The sequence below is a fragment of the Dreissena polymorpha genome, chromosome 9 (genome assembly GCF_020536995.1).
Source record: "Dreissena polymorpha isolate Duluth1 chromosome 9, UMN_Dpol_1.0, whole genome shotgun sequence".
Classification (NCBI taxonomy): Eukaryota; Metazoa; Mollusca; class Bivalvia; order Myida; family Dreissenidae; genus Dreissena; species Dreissena polymorpha.
The window spans coordinates 45414887-45442182 of record NC_068363.1 but is presented as its reverse complement, the minus strand read 5'-3'; the positions used below and the strand labels follow the sequence as shown (position 1 = coordinate 45442182).

Below are 27296 nucleotides of genomic sequence, written 5' to 3'. Positions count from 1 at the left end.
CAGCCTAATCTGAGCCACAAATGTCTGCCTAGACTGGATTTTTTGTTAAGCAGAAACGAAAAATTCCATAAACAAACAAATGTTCCAGTTAAGCCTGTGTGGATTGCACAGGCTAATATGGGGCAATAATGTCCTCATTAACATGAAGCTATAAAGCTCTGCTATAACATAACTGTGTGGCATTGTGCTGCTTGTAATAACATTACTGTGTGGTATTGTGCTGCTCTGCAATAACATTACTGTGTGGTATTGTGCTGCTCTGCAATAACATTACTGTGTGGTATTGTGCTGCTCTGCAATAACATTACTGTGTGGTATTGTGCTGCTCTGCAATAACATTACTGTGTGGTATTGTGCTGCTCAGCAATAACATTACTGTATGGTATTGTGCTGCTCTGCAATAACATTACTGTGTGGTATTGTGCTGCTCTGCAATAACTTTACTGTGTGGTATTTTGCTGCTCTGCAATAACATTACTGTATGGTATTGTTCTGCTCTGCAATAGCATTACTGTGTGATATTGTGCTGCTCTGCAATAACATTACTGTGTGGTTACTTTGCATCTTGTAATAACATTACTGTGTGGTATTGTGCTGCTCTGCAATAACATTACTGTGTGGTATTGTGCTGCTCTGCAATAACATAACTGTGTGGTAATGTGCTGCTCTGCAATAACATTACTGTGTGGTATTGTGCTGCTCTGCAATAACATTACTGTATGGTATTGTTCTGCTCTGCAATAAAATTACTGTGTGGTATTGTGCTGCTCTGCAATAACATTACTGTATGGTATTGTTCTGCTCTGCAATAACATTACTGTGTGATATTGTGCTGCTCTGCAATAACATTACTGTGTGGTATTGTGCTGCTCTGAAATAACATTACTGTTTTATATTGTGCTGCTCTGCAATAACATTACTGTGTTGTAGTGTGCTGCTCTGCAATAACATTACTGTGTGGTTACTTTGCTGCTTGTAATAACATAACTGTGTGGTATTGTGCTGCTCTGCAATAACATTACTGTGTGGCATTGTGCTGCTTTGAAATAACATTACACTGTGCTTACTTTGCTTCTTGTAATAACATTTCTGTATGGTATTGTGCTGCTCTGCAATAACATTACTGTGTGGTATTGTGCTGCTCTGCAATAACATTACTGTGTGGTATTGTGCTACTTGTACAAAGACCTAAATTTTCTTATATACCAATGAACATTGGCCAAGAAAATGAAGCTGTTACAATAAAACTGAATTTTGCCCTGTTTCTCTGTGCATTTCTTACCATTTCTAACAGTGAACTTTAAAGAGTCCCAGTCAATTCAAAAACAAATAAATGAACCATGCTCTGGGAAAAACCGGCTTAATGCAGACTGTACAGGCTTAACAGGGTTGATTCCACTTTCTGCTGTTATTTCATTTTTCACTGTGAAGGAAGTCTCTTGTAATTAAAAATCCAGATGAGGTGAAATGTGTCGTTCCTGATTAGCCAGTGGAGAATTCACACATGCATTAACCCAGTGGAGAATTCACACATGCATGCATTAACCCAATTTTCCCAGCTCAAATACAATTTAGGATTCCTCTCAATTTTTCAAGTGAAGGCTTAACATCTGTAGACTGTTATTTCCAATCCTACTCTTCTTGTCCGTCCAAAATCAAAGCAACACGAGATATATTAATACAAATTATATTTAAATAAAAAAAAAACCTGCATTCTAGTAGGTGTTACCCAATTTCTTTTTCTAAAAGTGATTACTGCTGTATCTGGATGTTAATTAAGATGGATACAATAAACTAACATGTTTTTGGCGATTTTAGTCTTGTTTTAAGAAAACAATTATAAGAAGTGATGGGAAAGCACTAGATTTTTTTTTTGAATTTTTTTTTTTTTGGGAGGGGGGGGGGGGCAGTATGCACAATTGCAAAATGAGTTTAAATAAGTGCTTTAAAATGCCATAAAGTAGAAAAAAGATTAAAACAATATATGGTAGGTGCCTGGTGGGAAAAATAATTCCGTTTTGACACGAAAACAAAAAATGTTTTTATTTTCTAAGCCTCACCAGATTAATTTTCACCATCATGACAATTAATGTGGGTTCTCTCTGTTTGTACCATTCCATTGCATGTACAGTTTCAGAAGATTGTTTTGTGGAAAAACATTATTAGTCTAGGGAGAAATGGAAGACATACATATTAATATGATCCCCTAGCAAAGTAAAGGGGATATACTGGAATCACCGCAGACTTCTGTCAATCTGTCTGCTTTGCTGTCTGTATGTGGACACAAACTTTTCTGTTCTCCTATATTTTTTAATGTACAAATTTCAAACTTACAGGCATTTTTGCATCTGATATGAGGTTTTGCATGTGCGTTGTTTTGCATCTGTAAAAATTACGAAAGTTATTCTCTTCATACAGCTTTGCGGCATTGCTTCAAAATGTGACTTACGGCATGATGGGTATGCTTTACCACTATTTTGACAGACTTGAGTTAATTGAATTCAGAAAAAACTTGTACCAATACCCATACAATTTGTTAAAAAGCAAGATTAGATGTCATGTCTAAAAAACGCTACATACGTAGGTAACTTATTTATGAGATCTGTAGATTGCATTATATAACAAATGAAGAAAACGTGTTGGTAAGATGTTAATGCTATTACATTTGCTAAAAGATTGTTAAAGATTGCAGATTGTAGTAATCATCTGGCTACATTATAGTTTACTTTGAACATCATTTGACTATGAACATCATTTGGCTTTGAACATCATTTGACCATGAACATCATTCCACTTTGAACATCATTTGACTTTGCAGCCGCAACAGTATTTTGCAACCTCCTTTATGACATTTGTCTGGCCATCATTTTATGCTTCCACAGTAAATTAAGGGATTGATTTAGTACTCAATAAGACAAAAACATTTTGAGAAGAATTGAGTCCTAGTTTGTTGTCCCTGTTCCTATTATTGTTACAATTGTCACAGTGAGATCTTCATTATTCTGTGGAAAACTCATTCATCACCGTAATGATTTAGATGGAATTCTTCAGTAATTTGTAAGAAAACCTTGAGGTGGTGAGAAGCATAAGAAGGTTAAACACACAAAGCAGGTTGATTTGATTAGTTGTTACAAATGTTATGTGGAACTTGAAGCGTTATGCAAATCCAATTAACAAATTAGTTTGAAAAAAAGTATTCTATAGTGTCTACTCAACTTAATGTTTCATGTGTGCATTGGGTTTTACTTAGAGTAAAAATCTGTTTTATACTTGTAGAAGCATGTATGTATGTTCATGATCCAGAGTTGAATTTAAAATCATGAAACAATTGTCCAAGCTAATAATTTTCTTAAATAGCTGATGTCTTGGCTGAAACCTTTCCTAATTATCTCTGTGAGTGCTAAAACTCAATTCATGGCACACTTGTGACACTTTTTTTCTGGGAAACTAAACATAATCTTCTGTGAAAAAGACTCTTGTACTCAATCTGCTCATCTCAATGAAACTAGAGGACTAACCCGGGTGTACATTGTCCAGGGTAATCATGGAACTTAGGCTGGAAATCCATGGTATAACATGGAATTCCATGGAAATCCCTGGAATTTGAAACAGTTTCCAGGGTTTTCCAGGGTTTTGTTCTAGAAATGTCCATGAAACGTGGACTTTTTTTCCAAGCATTTTCCAGCCTTGGATGGAAAAGCATGGAAAAGGAATGGAAAACGCTGGATTTAGGCTGGATAACCATGGAAAATATTTCCAGATAGCATGGAAAGTGGAACATAGAATTTTTTAAGCATGGAAAAGACTCTAACATTTTCAGCTGACCCTGGAAAAAACTTAGACTTTATAAGAGGCAAAAATAACTTATAAAAATGCAACACATTTTATTCAAAGTAAATCAGAGTTCAACAATTTACACAACATATGAATAAAACATAAAACAATGTGCATAGTTTGGGCAGAAATAGTAGTAGTTAAAGTAGTAGTAGTAGTAGTAGTAGTAGTAGTAGTAGTAGTAGTAGTAGTAGAAGTAGAAGTAGTAATGCTGGTGCTGGCAGTAGAATATGTTGTAGGAGTAGAAGTAAAAGTGGTTGTTGTATAAGTTGTACAAGCAGTTAAACTACTGATAATTATACTATTGGTGCAAATTTAAGTGACAGTAGCAGTAGTAGCAGTTATTATTGTATTGTTGTTTTAGCATTTACAGGAATAGTAGCAGTAATGGTAGCAATAGTAGTATAAATAATAATAACAATACTAGTAGCAGCAGTAGTAGTAGTAGTTAAGGAAGTAGCATTAGCAGCAGCAGCAGTAGTAGTAGTAGAAGTAGTAGTAGTAGAAGTAGTAGTAGTAGAAGTAGCAGCAGCAGCAGTAGTAGCAGTAGCAGCATCAGCAGCATCAGTAGCAGTAGTAGTAGCAGTAGTAGTTGAAGTACTAGTAGTAGTAGTAGTAGTAGTAGTAGTAGTAGTAGTAGTAGTAGTAGTAGTAGTAGTAGTAGTAGTAGTGGTAGTAGTAGTGGTAGTAGTAGTTGTAGTAGTAGTAGTAGAAGTAGAAGTAGCAGTAGTAGTAGTAGTAGTAGAAGTAGTAGTAGTAGTAGTAGTAGTAGTAGTAGTAGTAGTAGTGGTAGTAGTAGTAGTAGTAGTAGTAGTAGAAGTAGAAGTAGCAGTAGTAGTAGTAGTAGTAGAAGTAGTAGTAGTAGTAGTAGTAGTAGTAGTAGTAGTAGTAGTAGTAGTAGTAGTAGTTGTTGTTGTTGTTGTTGTGGCTGTTGTAATAGTAGTAGTAGTTTTGCAGAAGTAGTAGTAGTAGTAGTAGTAGTACTAGTAGTAGTAATATTGGTAGTAGAAGTAATAGTAGTAACTTTCAAAGCAATGTCTACAAGTTTAAATTCCTTAACCCTGTTCAAGGTGTATACACACTCAATATTTAACTACAGTCCAGGTTTGCAATTAACAAACTATCTGAGGTGCCTGTGTGTGAGTCAGATATGTCTGCGGCTAATCTATTGGTTATAAAATATCACAGCCTTTTCTGATTGGCGGAGTTCAAATACAGAAAGTTTACCTGTTAGATTGAAATTCTGGAGTAGGCGTATTGTATGCAGGTTAAACTTGTTGTTAAAATGAAGTTTATGTAATTTCACAAACAGTAGAGTTAATGAGTTTTTCCATTAACAAGAATTTCTTAAAATAATAATGTATGGATATCATTTGGAAAGTGACATGAAATGTTGTTAAAAAGTGATGCATACAAGTGTTTCAGAAGTCTGTCTAGGAATAGAACAACAACTAAAGGTTTGTGCTTTTCATTATTTCTAAATATTCCTTTAAATTTATTCTTCTTATGTCATCATTGTAGACCTTTTTTATGTGACATTTTAGGTAAAAGTATGGCAAATATAGAAGTTTAAAAGCAGCTGTCACACACATTTTCACTAAGTAGCAGTTTGCAGTTTGATAAAGGAAGTCCTATATGGAGATATTAATAAGCTTGAATGTAGTATCGGAAGTTTATAATGCATGGCTAGGGAACTGAGGCTAAGGGAGTTATGTGCTGTGCATGATGAGAACTCAATGCTCATTAATGCTGTTAATGTTTATAAATAAATTAATTAAACCAATAGCATTGTTTTTTAGGTTTCACTTTGCATTTTCATACCAATAGAATTACACATCATTCTAATTATAGCAATAATAAATTTGTACTAATCATACCAACAAATTTTGTTATGCTATATATGCTTTGTGATGTATTAACTTCATTGTAAGTTATTATTTAAAGACCATTTTACTAAATATTTAAAACAATACTTGAATTATTTTCTATATACATTTTCATTATATGCTTTAACTTTAGCTGACCAGTTGATGGAAGATACTGCAGAGTTTGGCAGGGAAATAACCCAAGACAGCAAAGCGGCTCTTTTGGCGCATTTACCAAGAGGACTAACATGGCCACAAATTCATGGTAAATATTGTTATGCCCCGGGCTCATATAAGTAATTTAGTGTTAACCACCTGAAAGTATTTTGTCTTTTTGGTATCCAATATTTTGGTTTAGTTTCAATTACAGGTTATTTTTATATGAATTAGCAAATTAGCATAACTTTCATATAGCAATATCTGAATATAAAATTCCTATATATGTTTGAGTTTCCAGATACATGCTAGTGTACCCCGTTTTGAGGCATATAAGAAAACAACAATATAAATTTCAAAATAAAAGAGAGTCATATAAAAATATAAGTTAAATCACCAATTTATTCACTTGAAAGTCTCAGTTTTCCTGTGTGGTTGCCTGTTTGCAAGTAGATTAAAGCCCGCTTGCAAACTTTAAGCGAATAAATTTCAGTAAATGGAAAAGAAATAATTGCTAACTACTTAGGATCGTAAATGTTCGCTCAAATACAAAAAAGTCAGATGTACCGAATTGAGCAGTGATATGAAATATCTGAAATAGATTAAAATATGAATGAGCATTGAAGTATAGATATTCAATCATATGATTGCTGCACATTTACTTTTACAGATGAATGTAAAAAACTTATGACTTTCTTGTAATATTGTTTGCTTTGTTTTTCTTTCAGAGATCATGCAGGAGCCGTACAGTATAACAGCAGTACAAGTTCTATAAAAGATCCACGACCTACTGAAGCCCAGCTAATTAACAAAAAAGTTTTTAAAAACTGTAATTTTATCCCACCTGGGTACTTATAATTTACTAAGCTGTCTACGCAAGTTTTAGACTTGCAATTATATTTTAAATTGTCACTTAATGGAAAGTAAAACATGTACATGCATTATGTTCTGAATTTCTTTGAACAATAAAACTATATAAAAGTATTTTAATGAAATTAAGCACCTAAATTGCATTAAGTGAAAGTAGCTGAGAACAAGATGTGTTTGTGAAACACAATGTCCCCCTATATGACGTTTGACCTTGAAGGATGACCTTGACCTTGACCCTTCACCACTCAAAATGTGCAGCACCATAAGTTACACATGCATGCCAAATATCAAGTTGCTATCTTCAATATTGCAAAAGTTTTCATAAAATAAGCGATTTGGGCCACATATATTTGACCTCTGACCTTGAAGGATGACCTTGATCTTTCACCACTCAAAATGTGCAGCTCCATAAGTTACACATGCATGCCAAATATCAAGTTGCTATATTCAATATAGCAAAAGTTATTGCAGAATGTTAAAGTTGGCGCAAACCAACCAACCAACAGACCAACCAACCAACAGACCAACCAACAGACAGGGCAAAAACAATATGTCCCCCACTACTATAGTGGGGGACATAAAAATAGTATCCTTGTGCTCATGGGCAGCTACATATATTGTGACATACATGAAGCAGCTAAAATAACTTAAATTTTTCATTTTGTTTCTTGTATATCGTTTGTACAGGGTTCGTGAATTGTTAATGTATATTACTTGACTTGCTTGTATTTTGTTACTTTGAATACATGTTGTGAAGGTTGCATTATACTTTTTAACTTTTAAAGTAGCGCCTGTTCTGTTATGTAAGGGCCTGATTTATGATAATGGACCTAGAGGCTTTGTAAGCATGTATTAAACAACACTTGTTTGATCTGAATAATTTGTTAAATAAATGTAACACAATTTGTAATCTGATGTTATATTTTGATGAATTGTGAACAAAATAATACATCCAAGAAACTAAGGCATTATGTTGATTTTTTGTTTTGTTTTAATCTAACCTTAAATTATGATTTACTTAAGCTGGGAGTATTGTATTCATTTAATACATGAATATTGTTTTTAGACCAGAAATTTCTTTTTCTATTCAGTGACCATGGTAAACGCTGGACAATTTTCCATGTTATACCAGGCATCCATGGAATATTAAACATGGAAAAACCCTGGAACATTTTCCAGGGTTTTCCAGCCAGCATGGAAAAAATACCGTCCGAATACTCCATGTAATCTGGAAAACCCTGGAAATAAATCCATGGTTTTCCATGGTTTTCCAGATTACATGGAGTATTCAGACGGTATTTATTCCATGCTGGCTGGAAAACCCTGGAAATTGTTCCATGGTAATTATTCCAGGGAGCCTGGAAAACCATGGAAACTATTCCAGGCTATTTCCACATACCATGGACAATTTTCCACCCTTTTTTTTTAAATATTGACGCTGGAAAAGGCTGGAAACTTAGTCCGAATACTCCAGCCTCATTATTGTCCATGGATTTCCATGGAAAACCCTGGACAATGTACACCCGGGTATAATGGGGCAGGGAAAAGACTTATTGGTTTCAAAATGGAGAGGGCTTTACAATATAATTTTTGGTGGATAGAGCTAATATTTTAATGCAGTTACCATTAAACAAATGTGTTGACAACCACTGATATGAGAGTGTGGATATTGAGAGGAACTGGGTGGGTAATTCCTATACAAACACATGGGTTGTATGACTTAGATCTCACCTCCTACAAAAATGACATAATCCAGTTGGCTTAGAGCAGTCACGTGCCCATGGTGTATTTTCCATACACGCCAAGTAATTTCCATACACCCAGAGTAATCGAGTAGTCAGTTGAGATATAATCATTACACAGTTAGTAACTGATGGTGTATGGGATATACACCCTCAGTACTTTCATACCATACTCGAGCTTCGCTCTTGTATGGTATGAAAGTACTGAGGGTGTATTTCCCTTACACCATCAGTTACTAACTAAATGGGTTGTGTGACTTATGCAAGCTAATAGTACTTGATGGGTTATGTCTATACAAACAAATGGGTTGTGTGACTTATGTCAGCTTATAGTACAGGGAGGTTTATGCTTATACAAAAATGTGGGTCGTGTGACTTTTGCCAGCTAATAATACTGGGTCGGTTATGTCTATGCAAATGCGTGGGTTGTGTGACTTATGCCAGCTTATAGTACTGGTTGGGTTATGTCTTTACAAACACATGGGTTGCGTGACTTATGTCACCTAATAGTACTGTGTGGGTTATGTCTATACAAACACATGGGTTGTGTGACTTATGCCAGCTAATAGTACTGGGTGGGTTTTGTCTATACAAACACATGGGTTGTGTGACTTATGCTAGCTAATAGTACTCGGTGGGTTATGTCTTTACAAACACATGGGTTGTGTGACTTATTCCAGCTAATAGTACTTGGTGGGTTATGTTTATACAAACACATGGGTTGTGTGACTTATGCCAGCTAATAGTACTGTGTGGTTAATGTCTATACAAACACATGGGTTGTGTGACTTATACCAGCTAATAGTACTGGCTGGGTTATGCCTATACAAACACATGGGTTGTGTGACTTATGCCAGCTAATAGTACTGGGTGGGTTATGTTTATACAAACATGTGGGTTGTGTGACTTATGCCAGGTGATAGTACTGGATGGGTTATGTCTACGCAAACATGTGGGTTGTGTGACTTATGCCAGGTAATAGTACTGGGTGGGTTATGTCTATACAAACATGTGGGTTGTGTGACTTATGCCAGCTAATAGTACTGGGTGGGTTATTTCTATACAGACAAGCGGGTTGTGTGACATATGTCAGCTAATAGTGCTGAGTGGGTTATGCCTATACAAACAGGTGGGTTATATGACTTATGCCAGCTTATAGTACAGGGTGGGTTATGTCTATACAAACACATGGGTTGTGTGACATATGTCAGCTAATAGTACTGAGTGGGTTCTGCCTATACAAACAGGTGGGTTATATGACTTATGCCAGCTAATAGTACAGGGTGGGTTATGCCAATACAAACACATGGGTTGTGTGTCTTATGCCAGCTACTCAGACTGGGTGGGTTTTGTCTATACAAATACATGGGTACTGTGACTTATGCCAGCTAATAGTACTTGGTGGGTTATGTCTATACAAACACATGGGTTGTGTGACTTATGCCAGCTAATAGTACTTGGTGGGTTATGTCTTTACAAACACATGGGTTGTGTGACTTATTCCAGCTAATAGTACTTGGTGGGTTATGTCTATACAAACACATGGGTTGTGTGACTTATGCCAGCTAATAGTACTTGATGGGTTATGTCTATGCAAACACATGTGTTGTGTGACTTATGTCAGCTTATAGTACAGGGAGGTTTATGCCTATACAAAAATGTGGGTCGTGTGACTTTTGCCAGCTAATAATACTGGGTCGGTTATGTCTATGCAAATGCGTGGGTTGTGTGACTTATGCCAGCTTAAAGTACTGGTTGGGTTATGTCTTTACAAACACATGGGTTGCATGACTTATGTCACCTAATAGTACTGTGTGGGTTATGTCTATACAAACACATGGGTTGTGTGACTTATGTCAGCTAATAGTACTGGGTTGGTTATGTCTATAAAAACACATGGGTTGTGTGACTTATTACAGCTAATAGTACTTGGTGGGTTATGTCTAAAACAAACACATGGGTTGTGTGACTTATGTCAGCTTATAGTACTGCATGGGTTATGTCTATACAAACACATGGGTTGTGTGACTTATGCCAGCTCATACTACTGGGTGGGTTTTGTCTATACAAACACATGGGTTGTGTGACTTAAGCCAGCTAATAGTATTGGGTGGGTTATGTCTTTACAAACACATGGGTTGTGTGACTTATTCCAGCTAATAGTACTTGGTGGGTTATGTCTATACAAACACATGGGTTGTGTGACTTATGCCAGCTAATAGTACTTGATGGGTTATGTCTATACAAACACATGGGTTGTGTGAAATATGTCAGCTTATAGAACAGGGAGGTTTATGCCTATACAAAAATGTGGGTCATGCGACTTTTGCCAGCTAATAATATTGGGTCGGTTATGTCTATGCAAATGCGTGGGTTGTGTGACTTATGCCAGCTTATAGTACTGGTTGGGTTATGTCTTTACAAACACATAAGTTGCGTGACTTATGTCACCTAATAGTACTGTGTGGGTTATGTCTATACAAACACATGGGTTGTGAGACTTATGCCAGCTAATAGTACTGGGTGGGTTTTGTCTATACAAACACATGGGTTGTGTGACTTATCCTAGCTAATAGTACTTGGTGGGTTATGTCTTTACAAACACTTGGGTTGTGTGACTTATTCCAGCTAATAGTACTTGATGGGTTATGTTTATACAAATACATGGGTTGTGTGACTTATGCCAGCTAATAGTACTGTGTGGTTAATGTCTATACAAACACATGGGTTGTGTGACTTATGCCAGCTAATAGTACTGGGTGGGTTATGTCTTTACAAACACATGGGTTGTGTGACTTATTCCAGCTTATAGTACTTGGTGGGTTATGTCTATACAAACACATGGGTTGTGTGACTTATGCCAGCTAATAGTACTTGGTGGTTTATGTCTATACAAACACATGGGTTGTGTGACTTATGCCAGCTAATAGTACTGGCAGGGTTATGCCTATACAAACACATGGGTTGTGTGACTTATGCCAGCTAATAGTACTGGGTGGTTTATGTCTATACGAATATGTGGGTTGTGTGATTTATGCCAGGTGATAGTACTGGATGGGATACGTCTATACAAACAAGTGGGTTGTGTGACATATGTCAGCTAATAGTACTGAGTGGGTTATGCCTATACAAACAGGTGGGTTATATGACTTATGCAAGCTTATAGTACAGGGTGGGTTATGGCAATACAAACACATGGGTTGTGTGACTTATGCCAGCTAATAGTACTGGGTGGGTTATGTCTATACCCATACATTGGTTGTGTGACTTATGCCTGCTAATAGTACTGGGTGGGTTATGTCTATACCCATACATTGGTTGTGTGACTTATGCCAGCTAATAGTACTGGATGGATTATGCCTATACACAAATGTGGGTTGTGTGACTTATGCCAGCTATTAGTACTGGGTGGGTTATGTCTATACAAACATGTGGGTTGTATGACTTTTGCCAGCTAATAGTACTGGATGGGTTATGTCTATACAAGCAAGTGGGTTGTGTGACTTATGCCAGCTAATAGTACTTGGCAGGTTATTTCTATACAAACATGTGGGTTGTGTGACTTATGTCAGCTTATGTCTATGCAAACAAGTGGGGTGTGTCACATATGTCAGCTACTAGTACTAAGTGGGTTATGCCTATACAAACAGATGGGTTATATGACTTATGCCAGCTTATAGTACAGGATGGGTTTTGGCAATACAAACACATGGGTTGTGTAAATTATGCCAGCTAATAGTACTGGGTGGGTTTTGTCTATACAAACACATGGGTTGTGTGACTTATGTCAGCTTATAGTACTGGGAGGTTTATGCCTATACACAAATGTCGGTCGTGTGACTTATACCAGCTAATAATACTGGGTGGGTTATGTCTACAAACGCGTGTAGTACTTGGTGGGTTATGTCTAAAACAAACACATGGGTTGTGTGACTGATGTCAGCTTATAGTACTGTGTGGGTTATGTCTATACAAACACATGGGTTGTGTGACTTATGCCAGCTAATAGTACTGGGTGGGTTTTGTCTATACAAACACACTGGTTGTGTGATTTATGCCTTCTTATAGTACTGGGAGGGTTATGTCTATACAAACACATGGGTTGTGTGACTTATTCCAGCTAATAGTACTTGGTGGGTTATGTCTATACAAACACATGGGTTGTGTGACTTATGTCAGCTAATAGTACTGGGTGGGTTATGTCTATACAAACATGTGGGTTGTATGACTTATACCAGCTTATAGTACTGGGTGGGTTATGTCTATACAAGCAAGTGGGTTGTGTGACTTATGCCAGCTAATAGTACTTGGCAGGTTATGTCTATACAAACATGTGGGTTGTGTGACTTATGTCAGCTTATAGTACTGGGTGGGTTATGTCTATACAAACATGTGGGTTGTATGACTTATGCCAGCTAATAGTACATGGTGGCATATGCCAATACAAACACATGGGTTGTGTGACTTATGCCAGCTAATTGTACTGGGTGGGTTTTGTCTATGCAAACACATGGGTTGTGTGACTTATGCCAGCTAATAGTACTGGGTGGGTTATGTCTATCAAACACATGGGTTGTGTGACTGATGTCAGCTAATAGTACTGTGTAGGTTATGTCTATACAAACACATGGGTTGTGTGACGTATGCCAGCTTAAAGTACTGGGTGGTTTATGCCTATACAAACATGTGGGTTGTGTGACATATGCCAGCTTAAGGTACTGGGTGGTTTATTCCTGTACAAACACCTGGGTTGTGTGACTCATGTCAGCTTTTAGTACTGGGCGTGTTATGCCTATACAAACATTTGGGTTGTGTGACTTTTGTCAGTTAATAGTCCTGGGCGGGTTATGTCTATACAAACACGTGGGTGCTGTGACTTATGTCAGCTAATAGTACTTGGTAGGTTATGTCTATACAATCATGTGGGTTGTGTGAACTTTGTCAGCTAATAGTACTTGGTGGGTTATGCCTATAAAGACATATGGGTTGTGTGACTTATGCCAGCTAATAGTACTGTGTGGTTCATGCTTATACAAACACAAGTCACGGGTTGTGTGACTTATGCCAGCTGTAAGGACAAGGTGGGTTACATCTTCCTGTTTGTGTGGGTTTTTACAACCTTTGTACAAGTATTTACAGGGTACTATCTACATGTATATAAAAATGTTATGTTGAGCAATTTTTGAAGGACCAAAGACCTGGTTGGGTTACATCTTCATACATATTTTTGCAACATATGCCAGCTAAAAGTATTAACTGGGTTATATCTATAGAACAATGTTAAGTTGGGCAACTATCTTGGAAAAAGGTTCTGGGTGGGGTCCATCTATACAAAAGTATGGCTTGTGAGACTATATTAAATGAAATTTCATGTGTTGGTTAAATCTTTACAAAAATATTTGTTTTCCATCTTATATATTCCAAGAAATTCAATAGAATAGTCTGATTGAGGATTTTGTGTTCGAATTTATTTATTATAGATATTGAAGCATGAAAATGAGAAAGTGAATTCTGATAAAATTCAATACCAATTTATAACTTCTTTTTGTAATGAAGTGGGGTAATGCTTGCTGTTTTAAATGGGAGACAAAATAAAAAATACATTTCACAAAAAAGATTCAAGTTCAATTAACTTTAGTGCTTTGGGGCAACAGATGTCAATCTTCTAATTTTGCAGGAGAAATTCCATTACATTTCCTCATCAGGGAAATATTGATTAACAAATCAATGTCAAAAGGCATCGCAGACTTGGCCTTCATATTGTCCCTTTGGCAACAGTGGTGGTTTTGACATCTGTTCCATGTAACTTTTTTGACATGATTGGGGCCTATCAAAGAAACAATGCAGAATTGCTCTTATCAGGAAATTTTACTGAACAATCTGCGCATAATTGCATCAATATGCAGCTCTGTTCAAATTGGGATTGTTATTGAAAACTGGCTCTATGCTTGTGCGTCAAGTGTAGCCCCAGATTAGCCTGGGACACTTTCCACTTTAATGGATTTGTATGCCCCCAATCGGGGGTATAATGTTTTGGGCCTGTCTGTCATTGTATGTGTGTGTGTGTCCCAAAACTTTAACCTTGGTCATAACTTTTGCAATATTCAAGATAGCATCTTGATATTTGGCATGCATGTGTATCTCATGGAGCTGCACATTTTGAGTGGTGAAAGGTCAAGGTCAATGTCATCCTTCAAGGTCAAAGGTCAAAAAAACAAATTCAAAAACTTTAACCAAAACTTTAACCTTCTTCATAACTTTTGCAATATTGAAGATAGCAACTTGATATTTGGCATGCATGTGTATATCATGGAGCTGCAAATTTTGAATGGTGAAAGGTCAAGGTCATCCTTCAAGGTCAAAGGTCAAATTTATGGCTTCAAAGCGGCGCAATAGGGGGCATTGTGTTTCTGACAAACACATCTCTTGTTTCATTTAAAGGAAGTATTTTCTTTATGAAAATCCAGGCAATGTAGAAAGGGTTCTTCCTGACTGTGCAGACTGCACAGGCTAATCTGGGATGACACTATATGCTCATGCATTAAGCCCAGTTTTCCCAGAACAAGGCTTGAATATAAACACAAAGGAAATCCTACTTACAATCATAAATCTTTTTTGAATGGAAACTTACAGATACTGTTACTTGTGGAAACTTACAGATACTGTTACTTGTGGAAACTTACAGATACTGTTACTTGTGGAAACTTACAGATACTGTTACTTGTGGAAACTTACAGATACTGTTACTTGTGGAAACTTACAGATACTGTTACTTGTGGAAACTTACAGATACTGTTACTTGTGGAAACTTACAGATACTGTTACTTGTGGAAACTTACAGATACTGTTACTTGTGGAAACTTACAGATACTGTTACTTGTGGAAACTTACAGATACTGTTACTTGTGGAAACTTACAGATACTGTTACTTGTGGAAACTTACAGATACTGTTACTTGTGGAAACTTACAGATACTGTTACTTGTGGAAACTTACAGATACTGTTACTTGTGGAAACTTACAGATACTGTTACTTGTGGAAACTTACAGATACTGTTACTTGTGGAAACTTACAGATACTGTTACTTGTGGAAACTTACAGATACTGTTACTTGTGGAAACTTACAGATACTGTTACTCGTATATTTTTCAGCATAGTCAAATATTTTGATGTACTGACATTAAGAAGTATTTTAACAAGATGTATGAAAGTGTTGGAAAATGTCTTGGTCATCCTATCGATACAGCTTGAAGAAATTAACCTGACACTAGCTAACTCCATTAGCAGAAATTATACGATTGGACTGTTTTCTATCTTTGCATTCAGTTTGTTCATTCACATTTTGCAGGAATTTAATTTGGCCAGTATAAATAGTGAGGTATTCATTTAAATTGCTTACTGTAAGGAAAGTAATATTTTCATCGTAACAGTATTCTGTATGCATCAATGTCAGGGCCAGGTTAATTTGGGCAAGCTATACTCATGTTGTTTTTTGTTAACCAATTCTTGATCTATTATGGTATTTCTAAGCAGAGATTATTGTCTGTCTTTTGCATAAAGATCCTTTTAATCCCGACAAAATTGGATTGCCTTCTGGCTAGGACATTTCTTAATTGTTCTCAAATCCCCATTGATTGTTCTGCAGACATATCTATAGTAATTCATTTTTTTATATATAGTGTAAGTAATTCCGAAAATCAACTAGGATGAATCATCTCCATTCTTAAGAAGAACTGATGCTTCTCATCTGAATATTTTTCTTATACCATGGATTTTCAATTTTTTTACAAGGCTGACAACCTAGATGGATTTAAGCAAAGATGTCTGCACACATATTTCTGATTTTTTTTTACTGATGTTTACTTGGGCACTATACAAAAAAAATTACAGTGTCACTTACATTATTTGTTTAAAAAATTCGACTTTTCAAGCATTTGACAAAACAATTTAAGTTGCAGTGCTATATTGTTGTTTTGTGTTTGTAAAACCAGTTTATTTATTGTTTGTTTAATAGTGCAAGGGCTGTCCCAGATTATTGTAGACAAAGTAATTATGTCTGTATGTTTGCTGTATGTAGGGTGTATGATTGTTAACTTTTTTAAATGAAATATAATTTACTATTTTGACATTTGGAGTAGATTGCTCATTTTGTAAATAGCGTCTGCTGTTGCGCTAGGAACATTGACGATACATTTCATGTTCAAAGACTATTTTTTAAATAAGTATTTTACAAATAATGGCTGTCATTTCACCAGAATTATTCATCATCATTTTTAATACCTCAAACGAAGTGTGATGATTCTGACAGTAAGAGTGTAAAATGACCTTTGTCATGCTTTTAGAGGTTGGAATGACCTTGGCTTGCAAAAAGAGTGTGACCATGGCATTCTGTTAGTGTGCAATGACCTTGGCATTCTGTTACAGTGTTAAATGACTTTGGCATTCTGTCCGAGTGTTAAATGACCTTGGGGTACATTTAAAGTTTAAAATTGCCTTAGCAAACGGTTACGCTATTAGAGTTAAAATGCCTTTGCCTGTTGTTAGAATGTGAAATGACCTTGGCATGCTATAAGAGTGTGAAATGACCTTGACCTGCTGTTAAGAGTGTGAAATGATCTTGGCATGCTATAAGAGTGTGAAATGACCTTGGCATGCTATAAGAGTGTGAAATGACCTTGACCTGCTGTTTAGAGTATGAAATGATCATGGTATGCTATAAAAGTGTGAAATGACCTAGGCATGCTATAAGAGTGTGAAATGACCTTGACCTGCTGTTAAGAGTATGAAATGATCTTGGTATGCTATAAGAGTGTAAAATGACCTTGGCATGCTATATGAGTGTGAAATGACCTTGACCTGCTGTTAAGAGTGTGAAATGATCTTGTCATGCTGTAAGAGTGTGAAATGACCTTGGCATGCTTTTAAAGTGTGAAATGACCTTGGCATGGTATTAGAGTGTGAAATGACCTTGGCATGATGTTAGAATGTTCAATGACATTGGCTTGCTTTTAGAGTGTGAACTGATCTTAGCATGTTAATTTCGAGTGTGAAATGCCCTTGGCATGCTGTAGTGTGTAACATGACCTTGGCATGTTATTAAAGTGTGAAATGTTCTTGGCCTGCTGTTAGAGTGTGAAATGACCTTGGCATGCTGTTAGAGTGTGAAATGACCTTGGCATGCTGTTAGAATGTGAAATGATCCTGGCATGCTGTTAGAGTGTGAAATGACCTTGGCCTAATGTTAGAATGTGAAATGATCCTAGCATGCTGTTAGAGTGTGAAATGACCTTGGTATACCATAAAATGGCCTTGGTATTCTGTTAGAGTTAAAGGGATCTTTTCACGGTTTGGTAAATTGACAAAATTGAAAAAAGTTGTTTTAGATTCGCAAATTATCGTTTTAGTTATGATATTTGTGAGGAAACAGTATTATTGAACATTTACCATAGTCTAATATAGCCATTATATGCATCTTTTGACGATTTAAAAACCTAAAAATTATAAAGCGTTGCAACTCGAAATGATTGAATAATTTGGAGAGTTCTGTTGTTGTCGTTTAAATTTTAGAAACTACAAAGATTGCTTATATAAGGTATAAAATACGTCATACATTAACACTCAGCAGCATAGCCGAGAGGGCTAATGCGTTTTTACTCCAGGACTTCGGGGGGTCACTGGTTCGAGCCCCGGTGCGAGCTACATTTCTTTCCTTCTTTAAATTTTATTCTTGATTTTTCACTGAAGCTTTTAGGATCCAAAGTTTACATTTATCCAAATAAAGCATTTAATGACAAAATTCAAAATATGCAAAAATCTGTGAAAAGGCCAATTTAAATAACCTTAGCATGCTTTGAAGAGTGAAATGACATTGGCATGATGTGTGATTTAAATGACCTTGACATCCTGTAAGAGACTAAAATGTCCTTGGCATGGCAGCCTGTAAGAGCCTGTTATAACCTTTGCTTGCCCTCTAGTAAGAATTGACCTTGGCATGCTGTAATGGCCTGTAATAACCTTGGCTTGCCTTTAAGTGTGAATTGACCTTTGCGTGCAGTAAGAGTGTGAAAGAACCTTAGCACGAAGTAAATGTGACATGACCTTGACATACTATTAAACTTCGCATGCTGTAAGTGCCTGTTAAAACCTTGGCTTGCCATCAAGTGTTAAAAGACCTTAGCGTGCAGTGAGAGTGTGAAATGAATTAAGCACGAAGTAAGTGTGAAATGACCTTGGCATGCTATTAGAGTGTGAAATGACCTTGATGTGCTGGTTAGAGTGGGAAATGACCTTGGTGTGCTGGTTAGAGTGGGAAATGACCTTGATGTGCTGGTTAGAGTGGGAAATGACCTTGATGTGCTGGTTAGAGTGGGAAATGACCTTGGTGTGCTGGTAAGACTGGGAAATGACCTTGATGTGCTGGTTAGAGTGTGAAATGACCTTGGTATGCTGTTAGAGTGTGAAATGACCTTGGTGTGCTGGTTACAGTGTGAAATGACCTTGGCATGCTATTAGAGTGTGAAATGAACTTGATGTGCTGGTTAGAGTGTGAAATGACCTTGGTGTGCTGGTTACAGTGTGAAATGACCTTGGTTTGCTGGTTACAGTGTGAGATGACCTTGGTGTGCTGGTTAGAGCGCAAAATGACCTTGGTGTGCTTGTTAAGTGTGTGAAATGACCTTGGTGTGTTGTTAGAGAATGAAATGACCTTGGTGTGCTTGTTAGAGTGTGAAATGACCTTGGTTTGCTTGTTAGAGTGCGAAATGACCTTGGTGTGCTGGTTAGAGAGTGAAATGACCTTGGTGTGCTGGTTACAGTGTGAAATGACCTTGGCATACTATTAGAGTGTGAAATAAACTTGATGTGCTGGTTAGAGTGTGAAATGACCTTGGTGTGCTGGTTACAGTGTGAAATGACCTTGGTTTGCTGGTAACAGTGTGAAATGACCTTGGTCGGCTGTTTACAGTGTGAAATGACCTTGGTGTGCTGGTTAGAGCGCAAAATGACCTTGGTGTGCTTGTTAAGAGTGTGAAATGACCTTGGTGTGTTGTTAGAGAATGAAATGACATTGGTGTGCTTGTTGGAGTGTGAAATGACCTAAGTGTGCTTGTAAGAGTGTGAAATGACCTTGGTGTGCTGGTTATAGTTTGAAATGACCTTGGTGTGCTTTGTAGAGTGTGAAATGACCTTGGTGTGCTTGTAACAGTGTGAAATGACCTTGGTGTGCTTGTTAGAGTGTGAAATGACCTTGATGTGCTTGTTACAGTGTAAAATGACCTTGGTGCGCTGGTTACAGTGTGAAATGACCTTGGTGTGCTGGTAAGCGCGTGAAATGACCTTGGTGTGCTGGTTAGAGCGTGAAATGACCTTGGTGTGCTTTGTAGAGTGTGAAATGACCTTGGTGTGTTGTTAGAGAATGACATGACCTTGGTGTGCTGGTTAGAGTGTGAAATGACCTTGGTGTGCTTGTTATAGTGTGAAATGACCTTGACATGCTGGTAAAGTGTGAAATGACCTTGGTGTGCTGGTTAGAGTGTGAACTGACCTTGGCATGCTGTTAGAGAGTGAAATGACCTTAGTGTGCTGGTTAGAGAGTGAAATGACCTTGGTGTGCTGGTTAGAGTGTGAAATGACCTTGGTGTGCTGGTTACAGTGTGAAATGACCTTGGTGTGCTGGTAGAGGGTGAAATGACCTTAGTGTGCTGGTGAGGGTGAAATGACCTTAGTGAGCTGGTGAGGGTGAAATGACCTTAGTGTGCTGGTGAGAGTGAAATGACCTTAGTGTGCTGGTGAGGGTGTGAAATGACCTTAGTGTACTGGTGAGGGTGTGAAATGACCTTGGTGTGCTGGTTAGTGTGAAATGACTTTAGTGTGCTGGTTAGAGTGTGAAATGACCTTGGTGTGCTGGTGAGGGTGTGAAATGACCTTAGTGTGCTAGTGAGGGTGAAATGACCTTGGTGTTCTGGTTAGAGTGTGAAATGACCTAAGTGTGCTAGTGAGGGTGTGAAATGACCTTGGTGTGCTGGTGAGGGTGTGAAATGACCTTAGTGAGCTGGTGAGGGTGAAATGACCTTGGTGTGCTGGTTAGAGTGTGTAATCATCTTAGTGTGCTGGTGAGGGTGTGAAATGACCTTGGTGTGCTGGTGAGGGTGTGAAATGACCTTAGTGTGCTGGTGAGGGTGAAATGACCTTAGTGTGCTGGCGAGGGTGTGAAATGACTTTGGTGTGCTGGTGAGGGTGTGAAATGAGCTTGTTGTGCTGTTTGAGATTGAAATGACTTTGGCGTGCTTTTCTTTAATCAAAATTTCATTAAAATCGATGCACCAAACCAACTACGAAGTTTTCGATTACCTTAACAATAATTTGGCATCAAAAGCCTTTGTCTTTAGTGAATTTCACATTTATTGTTTTGATAAAAAATGTTTTAAGGGTATATTAATCACAAAACCACCCCACCCTGGGCCCTAATATTCTGTAGCTTCTTTCCTGTCTGTGGTGTGGTTAATTCTCTTTATGATGATTGGAGAAATAACGTAACATGTTTTGGAGGTTAATAGTATTATAATGGCAAAATTTAACTACACTATTCTTTTGTGAATGATACTTTCGGGCAACAATATTCCTATTAGGTGATTTTTAATATTTCATTCAAATAGAAACCTGTTGTTTAATAAGTGCACAATGATAATCGCAAATGTAGTTAACATGATTTAACTGAACAATACGTTCACACTTTATGTTGCAAGCAGATTAAACCAACAAATATTGATAAATATGTTACATGTTTTATTTCCACTATCAAAATATTCACAAATAAAATAAGTTAATCACAAAAATATCACTCAAATAAATAGCACAGTATGTAGCAGTATGTGACAATCTGGTTCATGATTTTGGGAACGCATATATTGGGTATTTCTAAATGATATGTAACATAAACAATGGACAATATTATATATAACTTATACAAATATGTGGTAAAAACTGTATAAAGTCAGTCATTTGTTTTGTTCTGTATGAATTTTGTGCAAAAGACAATTAAAAATGAAGCTTTCTATTTCCTATAAAGCTAAATTTATTTAAGTGTTAAAACAACAATTGTATAACATGAATGCTGTTTAAAAGACACATCCAGAAGTAAAACAAAAACTTTTATGTCATATCTCATAATTCATTTCAGAATAACTGTATACAGGTGAAACTTATTGAATTAATAAGACAACCAGTAAGTCAGCAAAAAAGGAATAACCGTTATAAGGGGATGAAAACCTTAGTCATAGCCTTTACATGGATTTCATTTGAAGCATTCCCACTTTTTTATGCAAGCATTTTACAATTTTTTTTACTTTTGACTCCTTCACATTATCTGCCTTTACATCATTTAGATGCAAAAATTACCAAGAAGCGAAAACAAATTTATAGAATTATTTATTTTGACCCCTGAATATTTTTTTAAATCCCTTGTGCAGTAAAAAATAGAAAGCCCATGCAAGATTAAAGGCAATTCCAACAGGGTCATTTATTCCTCAAATTGGCTGTTTTATTCTTTTGATAAACTGCAATGAAGCTATACGACACACAATAAAAAAAGTACATAAAAAAGGCCAACTTAAGATCTCAACACGAAACAACTGAGCCTCGCTCTGGGAAAATGGGGCTTTATGCATGTGCATAGTGTTCTTCCAGTTTGGCCTGTGCAGAATGCACAGCTAATCAGGGAAAAAACTTTCTGCTGTTGAGGTATTTTTCATTTAAAGGAAGTCAATTCTTAGCAAAAATCCAGTGTAACAGAAAGTGTGGTCCCTAATAAGCATGAGTAGACTGCATGGGTTAATCTGGGACCAAACTTTACACAGACTGCATGGGTTAATCTGGGACCAAACTTTACACAGACTGCATGGCTTAATCTGGGACCAAACTTTACACATGTATTTAGTAGACTGCATGGGTTGATCTGGGACCAAACTTTACACAGACTGCATGGGTTAATCTGCGACCAAACTTTACACATGTATTTAGTAGACTGCATGGGTTGATCTGGGACCAAACTTTACACAGACTGCGTTAATCTGCGACCAAACTTTACATATGTATTTAGTAGACTGCATGGGTTGATCTGGGACCAAACTTTACACAGACTGCATGGGTTAATCTGGGACCAAACTTTACACATGGATTTAGCCCCATTTTGCCAGTGGGAGGCTCAAATACAAACAGCAATGAAAGGAAACAGGGGACATTAAAACTGTTAGAATTCATGAAGATTTACAATGATAGATGAATGCCCATGCACACTGAAAATGCTTGAATGGCATAAGTTCTAATACAATTAATTGACAAGTATCTCACTTTAATCTATTTTGTCTTCAAGAAATACATTTAGTTATATTATAACTCAACAGCACTTGGTGAAACTACTTAACTGTACCATTTGCAAACATGTCATGTACATACCTGTGAAGACTGCACAGGCTAATTTTTTAAAACACTACTCACATGCGTTAAACCAAGGTTTCCAAGAACGCAGCTCATATTACTTCCTTATTTGTCATAGCAATGACAAAAATGTCTCTTTACATTCCTTTAACAAGTGCTTTATAATAATATTACACAATCAACAGATAAAGATAGATTTATTTAAGTGTTAAAACAACAATTGTATAACCTGAATGCTGTTTAAAAGACACATCCAGAAGTAAAACAAAAACTTTTATGTCATATCTATTATGTCAATAGTCTGACATAACATGAAGGATTGTTTAACAATGATATATACACTGCATACGTTAGCTTGTAAGTGTCTTGATATATGAACAGGAAACAGCACTTGTATGTTATGAGAGTTTTTTTAAGTTGAACATAAGTTGAATGTTTCACACAATAAGAATCTATAATGTATAAATAAAGCTTAGTTGATATAATTTGAGACTCAATAAACAATTAAAAAAGAAAGAAACAGAATACATGAAGTCTTATAATTAAAGCAAATAAAAATGACATGCATCTAATTTCTTTTCAGATTTTGTTTTAAAATCCTGAAGGTCGATTTATATCCATTTTATAAGATCGAAAATGAAGCAAAGTCGAGGTGCCTGTAAGGGAGGTATCAGGCAAATAGTAAATCCATATCTATCAGGCAAATAGTAAATTCATATCTATCAGGCAAATAGTAAATCCATATCTATGAGGCAAATGGTAAATCCATATCTATCAGACAAATAGTAAATCCATATCTATCAGGCAAATAGTAAATCCATATCTATCAGACAAATAGTAAATCCATATCTATCAGACAAATAGTAAATCCATATCTATCAGGCAAATAGTAAATCCATATCTATCAGACAAATAGTAAATCCATATCTATCAGGCAAATAGTAAATCCATATCTATCAGGCAAATAGTAAATCCATATCTATCAGGCAAATAGTAAATCCATATCTATCAGACAAATAGTAAATCCATATCTATCAGCCAAATAGTAAATCCATATCTATCAGGCAAATAGTAAATCCATATCTTTAAAATGATTATCCTTATATAATCAAGTTTCAATTGTTGTGTGTATACTGGTACATCATAACAATATACTGTAAAACCATTAAATTTCGTGGGGTACGAATTTTCGTGGATTTCGTTGGCCTGCTGAACCACGAATTCAAGTACCAACGATTATGTATACATTTTTAATCCGAATCGGTCATTTCAGACATTTTCTTTCGTGGTCGGTTATCCGAGATATTTGTTTTTTGTAATAGTAACTTCACTTCAGTTGGTCACATTTCACTATAATTTGACTACCGGGTAAGTAACATTTCCGGATTAAAAATGTAAAGTGTTTGGGTAATAATACTTTTTTAAATCAAGAACGGTTTTTAAACTGTACATCAATGATTGTTCTCTTTTTTGTGACGTCGTCATATTAACAGTTTGCAGATTTATCACGTATGTCAATTAGTGCCAATTAAAGTTAAAAGAGACATAACAGTTTTCACACGTGTATTTTTGGGACCTTATTACTCAATTGTTACTACTAGGGGACAGATTGCGCTGAGTATTGCAAACATTGTCAAAACAACATTGATGGCAATTAGCGAGCGGGGACCCACAAGTGCGCCGCTTTATTGCTCTTATCGGCAATTATCGGCAACACTTTCATGCTTAAGTGCACATTAACATCAAGTCTTGCTGTCAACACAGATTAGCTGATTATGCTTCGTTATTACTCTAGTTATTTTAATAAAAGTTTAATTATTATGACGGTAAGTCTTCCCCGAAAATGTGAAATCCAGGAAATTACGTGTCAACGAAGTAGTTGTTTTTTATTAAACCACGAATTTTCATACCAACGAATTTCTATACGTTTACAGTATTATGAAGCAATCTTGCTTGTTTTATCATACATGATTAATACATGTTGGATTTACAGGATCTGATGAAGATATTTATGCCTTTCTACTTCCCACCTTGTACTATAAAAAAGAACATACTTGTGGATATGAACATAATGCAATATATATACATATATATGATTGAGATCAATGAAAAACTTCCTTTATGATACTGAATAAAAATTGTTCATGATTTCAAATTGTGTCAAGGACAAAGTAATGTTTGAAAATTTGTTTGCAATTGTCGTATCCCAGAGATGTACAAGTTCCCAAGCAATGAGTGAGACAAACAAGACGGCCACAGGCCCTGGTGTGCTCATCTGAGAACCAGAGACAATTTATTGATCTGATCTGCTTTTTTGATGTTTGTGAAAATTATCTTACTAAAAAATGTAATACCGGTACAACAGTTCCATGCTTATAACTTGATAAATCTATTTTTTTTAAAGAATTTCTGAAAGTAATTTTGTGCTAAGCAGAAGCAGATTCAGTCTACACTTACAGTATTGCATGCTTATTGCAAATAGGAAAATAGTGTGTTTCAGCTTTATCTTCTCACAACAGTCTTTATTGTTGAGAAGTCAGTGCAATGATAACAAAATCTCAGCTTTCTGTTATACATTTCCCACCAATATTTTCTCTCTTTCTCAAGTAGTTTCTCAGTCAAGGAGATTGTTTACAACAAGGACAGTGCCAACTTGTTTGTCACGGCCAAGTTTTCTTCCATTCACAACTAGCACGACCGGCGTACTGACTCGTATGCTCTTGTAGTCAAATTCCTGGAAAGAAGTTTTAAATATTTTGTATGCTTACGTTATGTAATATAAGAGGTTATAGTACATAGTAGCTCTTTTAAGGGTCATGTTTTGTTTTTTACATTAAGTTTATATTGCCATTGGAAATTAGATATGAAAAACACGTACTTTCATTAATCACATGTTATTTGCAATATTTACATGAAACCCTTGCAAAAATAGAACAAGCCATCTGTAACAATATAAGCGCTTACATATATGCATACTTATTACATTATGAATAAACATGTTGCAGCTTTGTTAACAATATAGAATTCTTTTTAACATGTGAGTTTTCCATTTCTTTCCCACAATGTCTGAATTCATTGCCCTGGTCATAAAACAATTTATGGAGAACCTAAAATTTCAAATAAGTAGTTAGTTTACAATGTTTGAAGAATATGAAATATGAAAAACAAAATAAGCAGTTGTTGGAATGATTTTTCTTCTAAGAAAACTGGGCTTAATGCATGGGAGTAAAGTATTGTCCCAGATTTGGCTAATCAGGGAATACACTCTCCGCCATTCTGGAGTTTATTGTTTATAGGAAGTCTCTTTTTAACAAGAGAGCGCTGATGGCGTTGAAATTCTATTTGCAAGATACAGGGAAGTTTCTGCTGAAGTAAATGTTAAAGGATTAGTTGTCTAAATGAAAATGTAAAAGTCTATCAAAAAGATTTTTTTATGAAGAACAAGACTATTGCCAAGCAATATAAGCCCCCTACCTTACATGAAGCAGTTATATAATTGTCTTACTTTGTTTTCAAGGGATGTAATTCTTTTAAGTTTGCCTTGTAGATGGTAATTTTCTAAAAATAACTTGCTTTTGCAAATAACAGAATTGTTTTACGAAAGCTAATTGTTTTAGTTTCTAAGAACGTTTTTTCACGTAAAACGGTCTTAGAAAAATTCACTATATTAAAATGTTGTAAGCAATGTTCTTGAAAGAAAATGTTAGAAAAAAGTTTATAAATGAAAAATTGTAAGAATTACAAAATACTATATTAAATATCTATTTTGTCTGCCCAAAATCAGGGAAAGCTTGGAAAAAGACAACCGTTTCCCCTGTGATTTTGAAATGCAGTATAACAAAAGCCTATTTGCGTTGCAAATAGAATAAAAAATCCACTTAAGACCGAAAGTGTTGTCCCAATTAGCCTGTGCAGACTGCACAGGCTAAAATGGGACAACACTTTGCACAAATGCATTAAGTCAAGTTTCCCAAAACCAAGGTTTGTAGGTACAAATTACCTTTCCCTTATGGCTGACCCTGACGTGCTGTAGGAAGGGTTCAGGAATCGCGACTGTGTCCCCTATTTTGACCCCTGACCCCTGGGCCAGATTATACACATTGACCGGCACACACGTCTCTGCCTCATCTAACATGCAAAATGTGCTGGAAACGGAGATAGAAATGTTCAAATATAGAGTATTTTATAGTTGTATGGTCATTGGATGGTAATGACTCCTTATACAGTACAATTAATACAGTTGTCTGCACAAACATTTGATTTTTTAACATTTTTAGGACGTCGTGGATGTTGAGAGCATTTCAATAGGCCTGAGGCTTTTGATCCAGTGGAGCTAAAAGAAATAGGTTTAAACTAATCTAAACATTTGATGTGACTATATAATTCAATTTTAGTT

General features: G+C 36.1%; 1 protein-coding gene and 1 long non-coding RNA gene across 4 annotated transcripts in view; one reads left to right on the top strand and one right to left on the bottom strand.

The window, feature by feature from the left end:
* The first annotated feature begins 4569 nt into the window (after positions 1-4569).
* LOC127846352 (uncharacterized) lies at positions 4570-7147 on the top strand. Of its 2 annotated transcripts, none has more exons than XR_008033461.1 (3): positions 4570-5291; positions 5854-5964; positions 6584-7147. It is a non-coding gene; the product is annotated as an uncharacterized LOC127846352 (long non-coding RNA). The 2 variants fall into 2 exon arrangements; XR_008033462.1 differs by lacking the exon at positions 4570-5291 and adding an exon at positions 5537-5633.
* Positions 7148-21233: 14086 nt separating this feature from the next.
* LOC127846350 (tetratricopeptide repeat protein 5-like) overlaps positions 21234-27296 on the bottom strand; it is an 89868-nt gene continuing 83805 nt past the window's right edge. For both annotated transcript variants that reach the window (XM_052377526.1, XM_052377525.1), the window contains exons 9-10: positions 26901-27045; positions 21234-25634 (exon numbers count right to left, since the gene is read on the bottom strand). In XM_052377526.1, the coding sequence (XP_052233486.1) occupies positions 25515-25634; positions 26901-27045 (265 nt within the window). In that variant the 3' untranslated portion in view covers positions 21234-25514. The remainder of the gene's footprint in view (positions 25635-26900; positions 27046-27296) is intronic.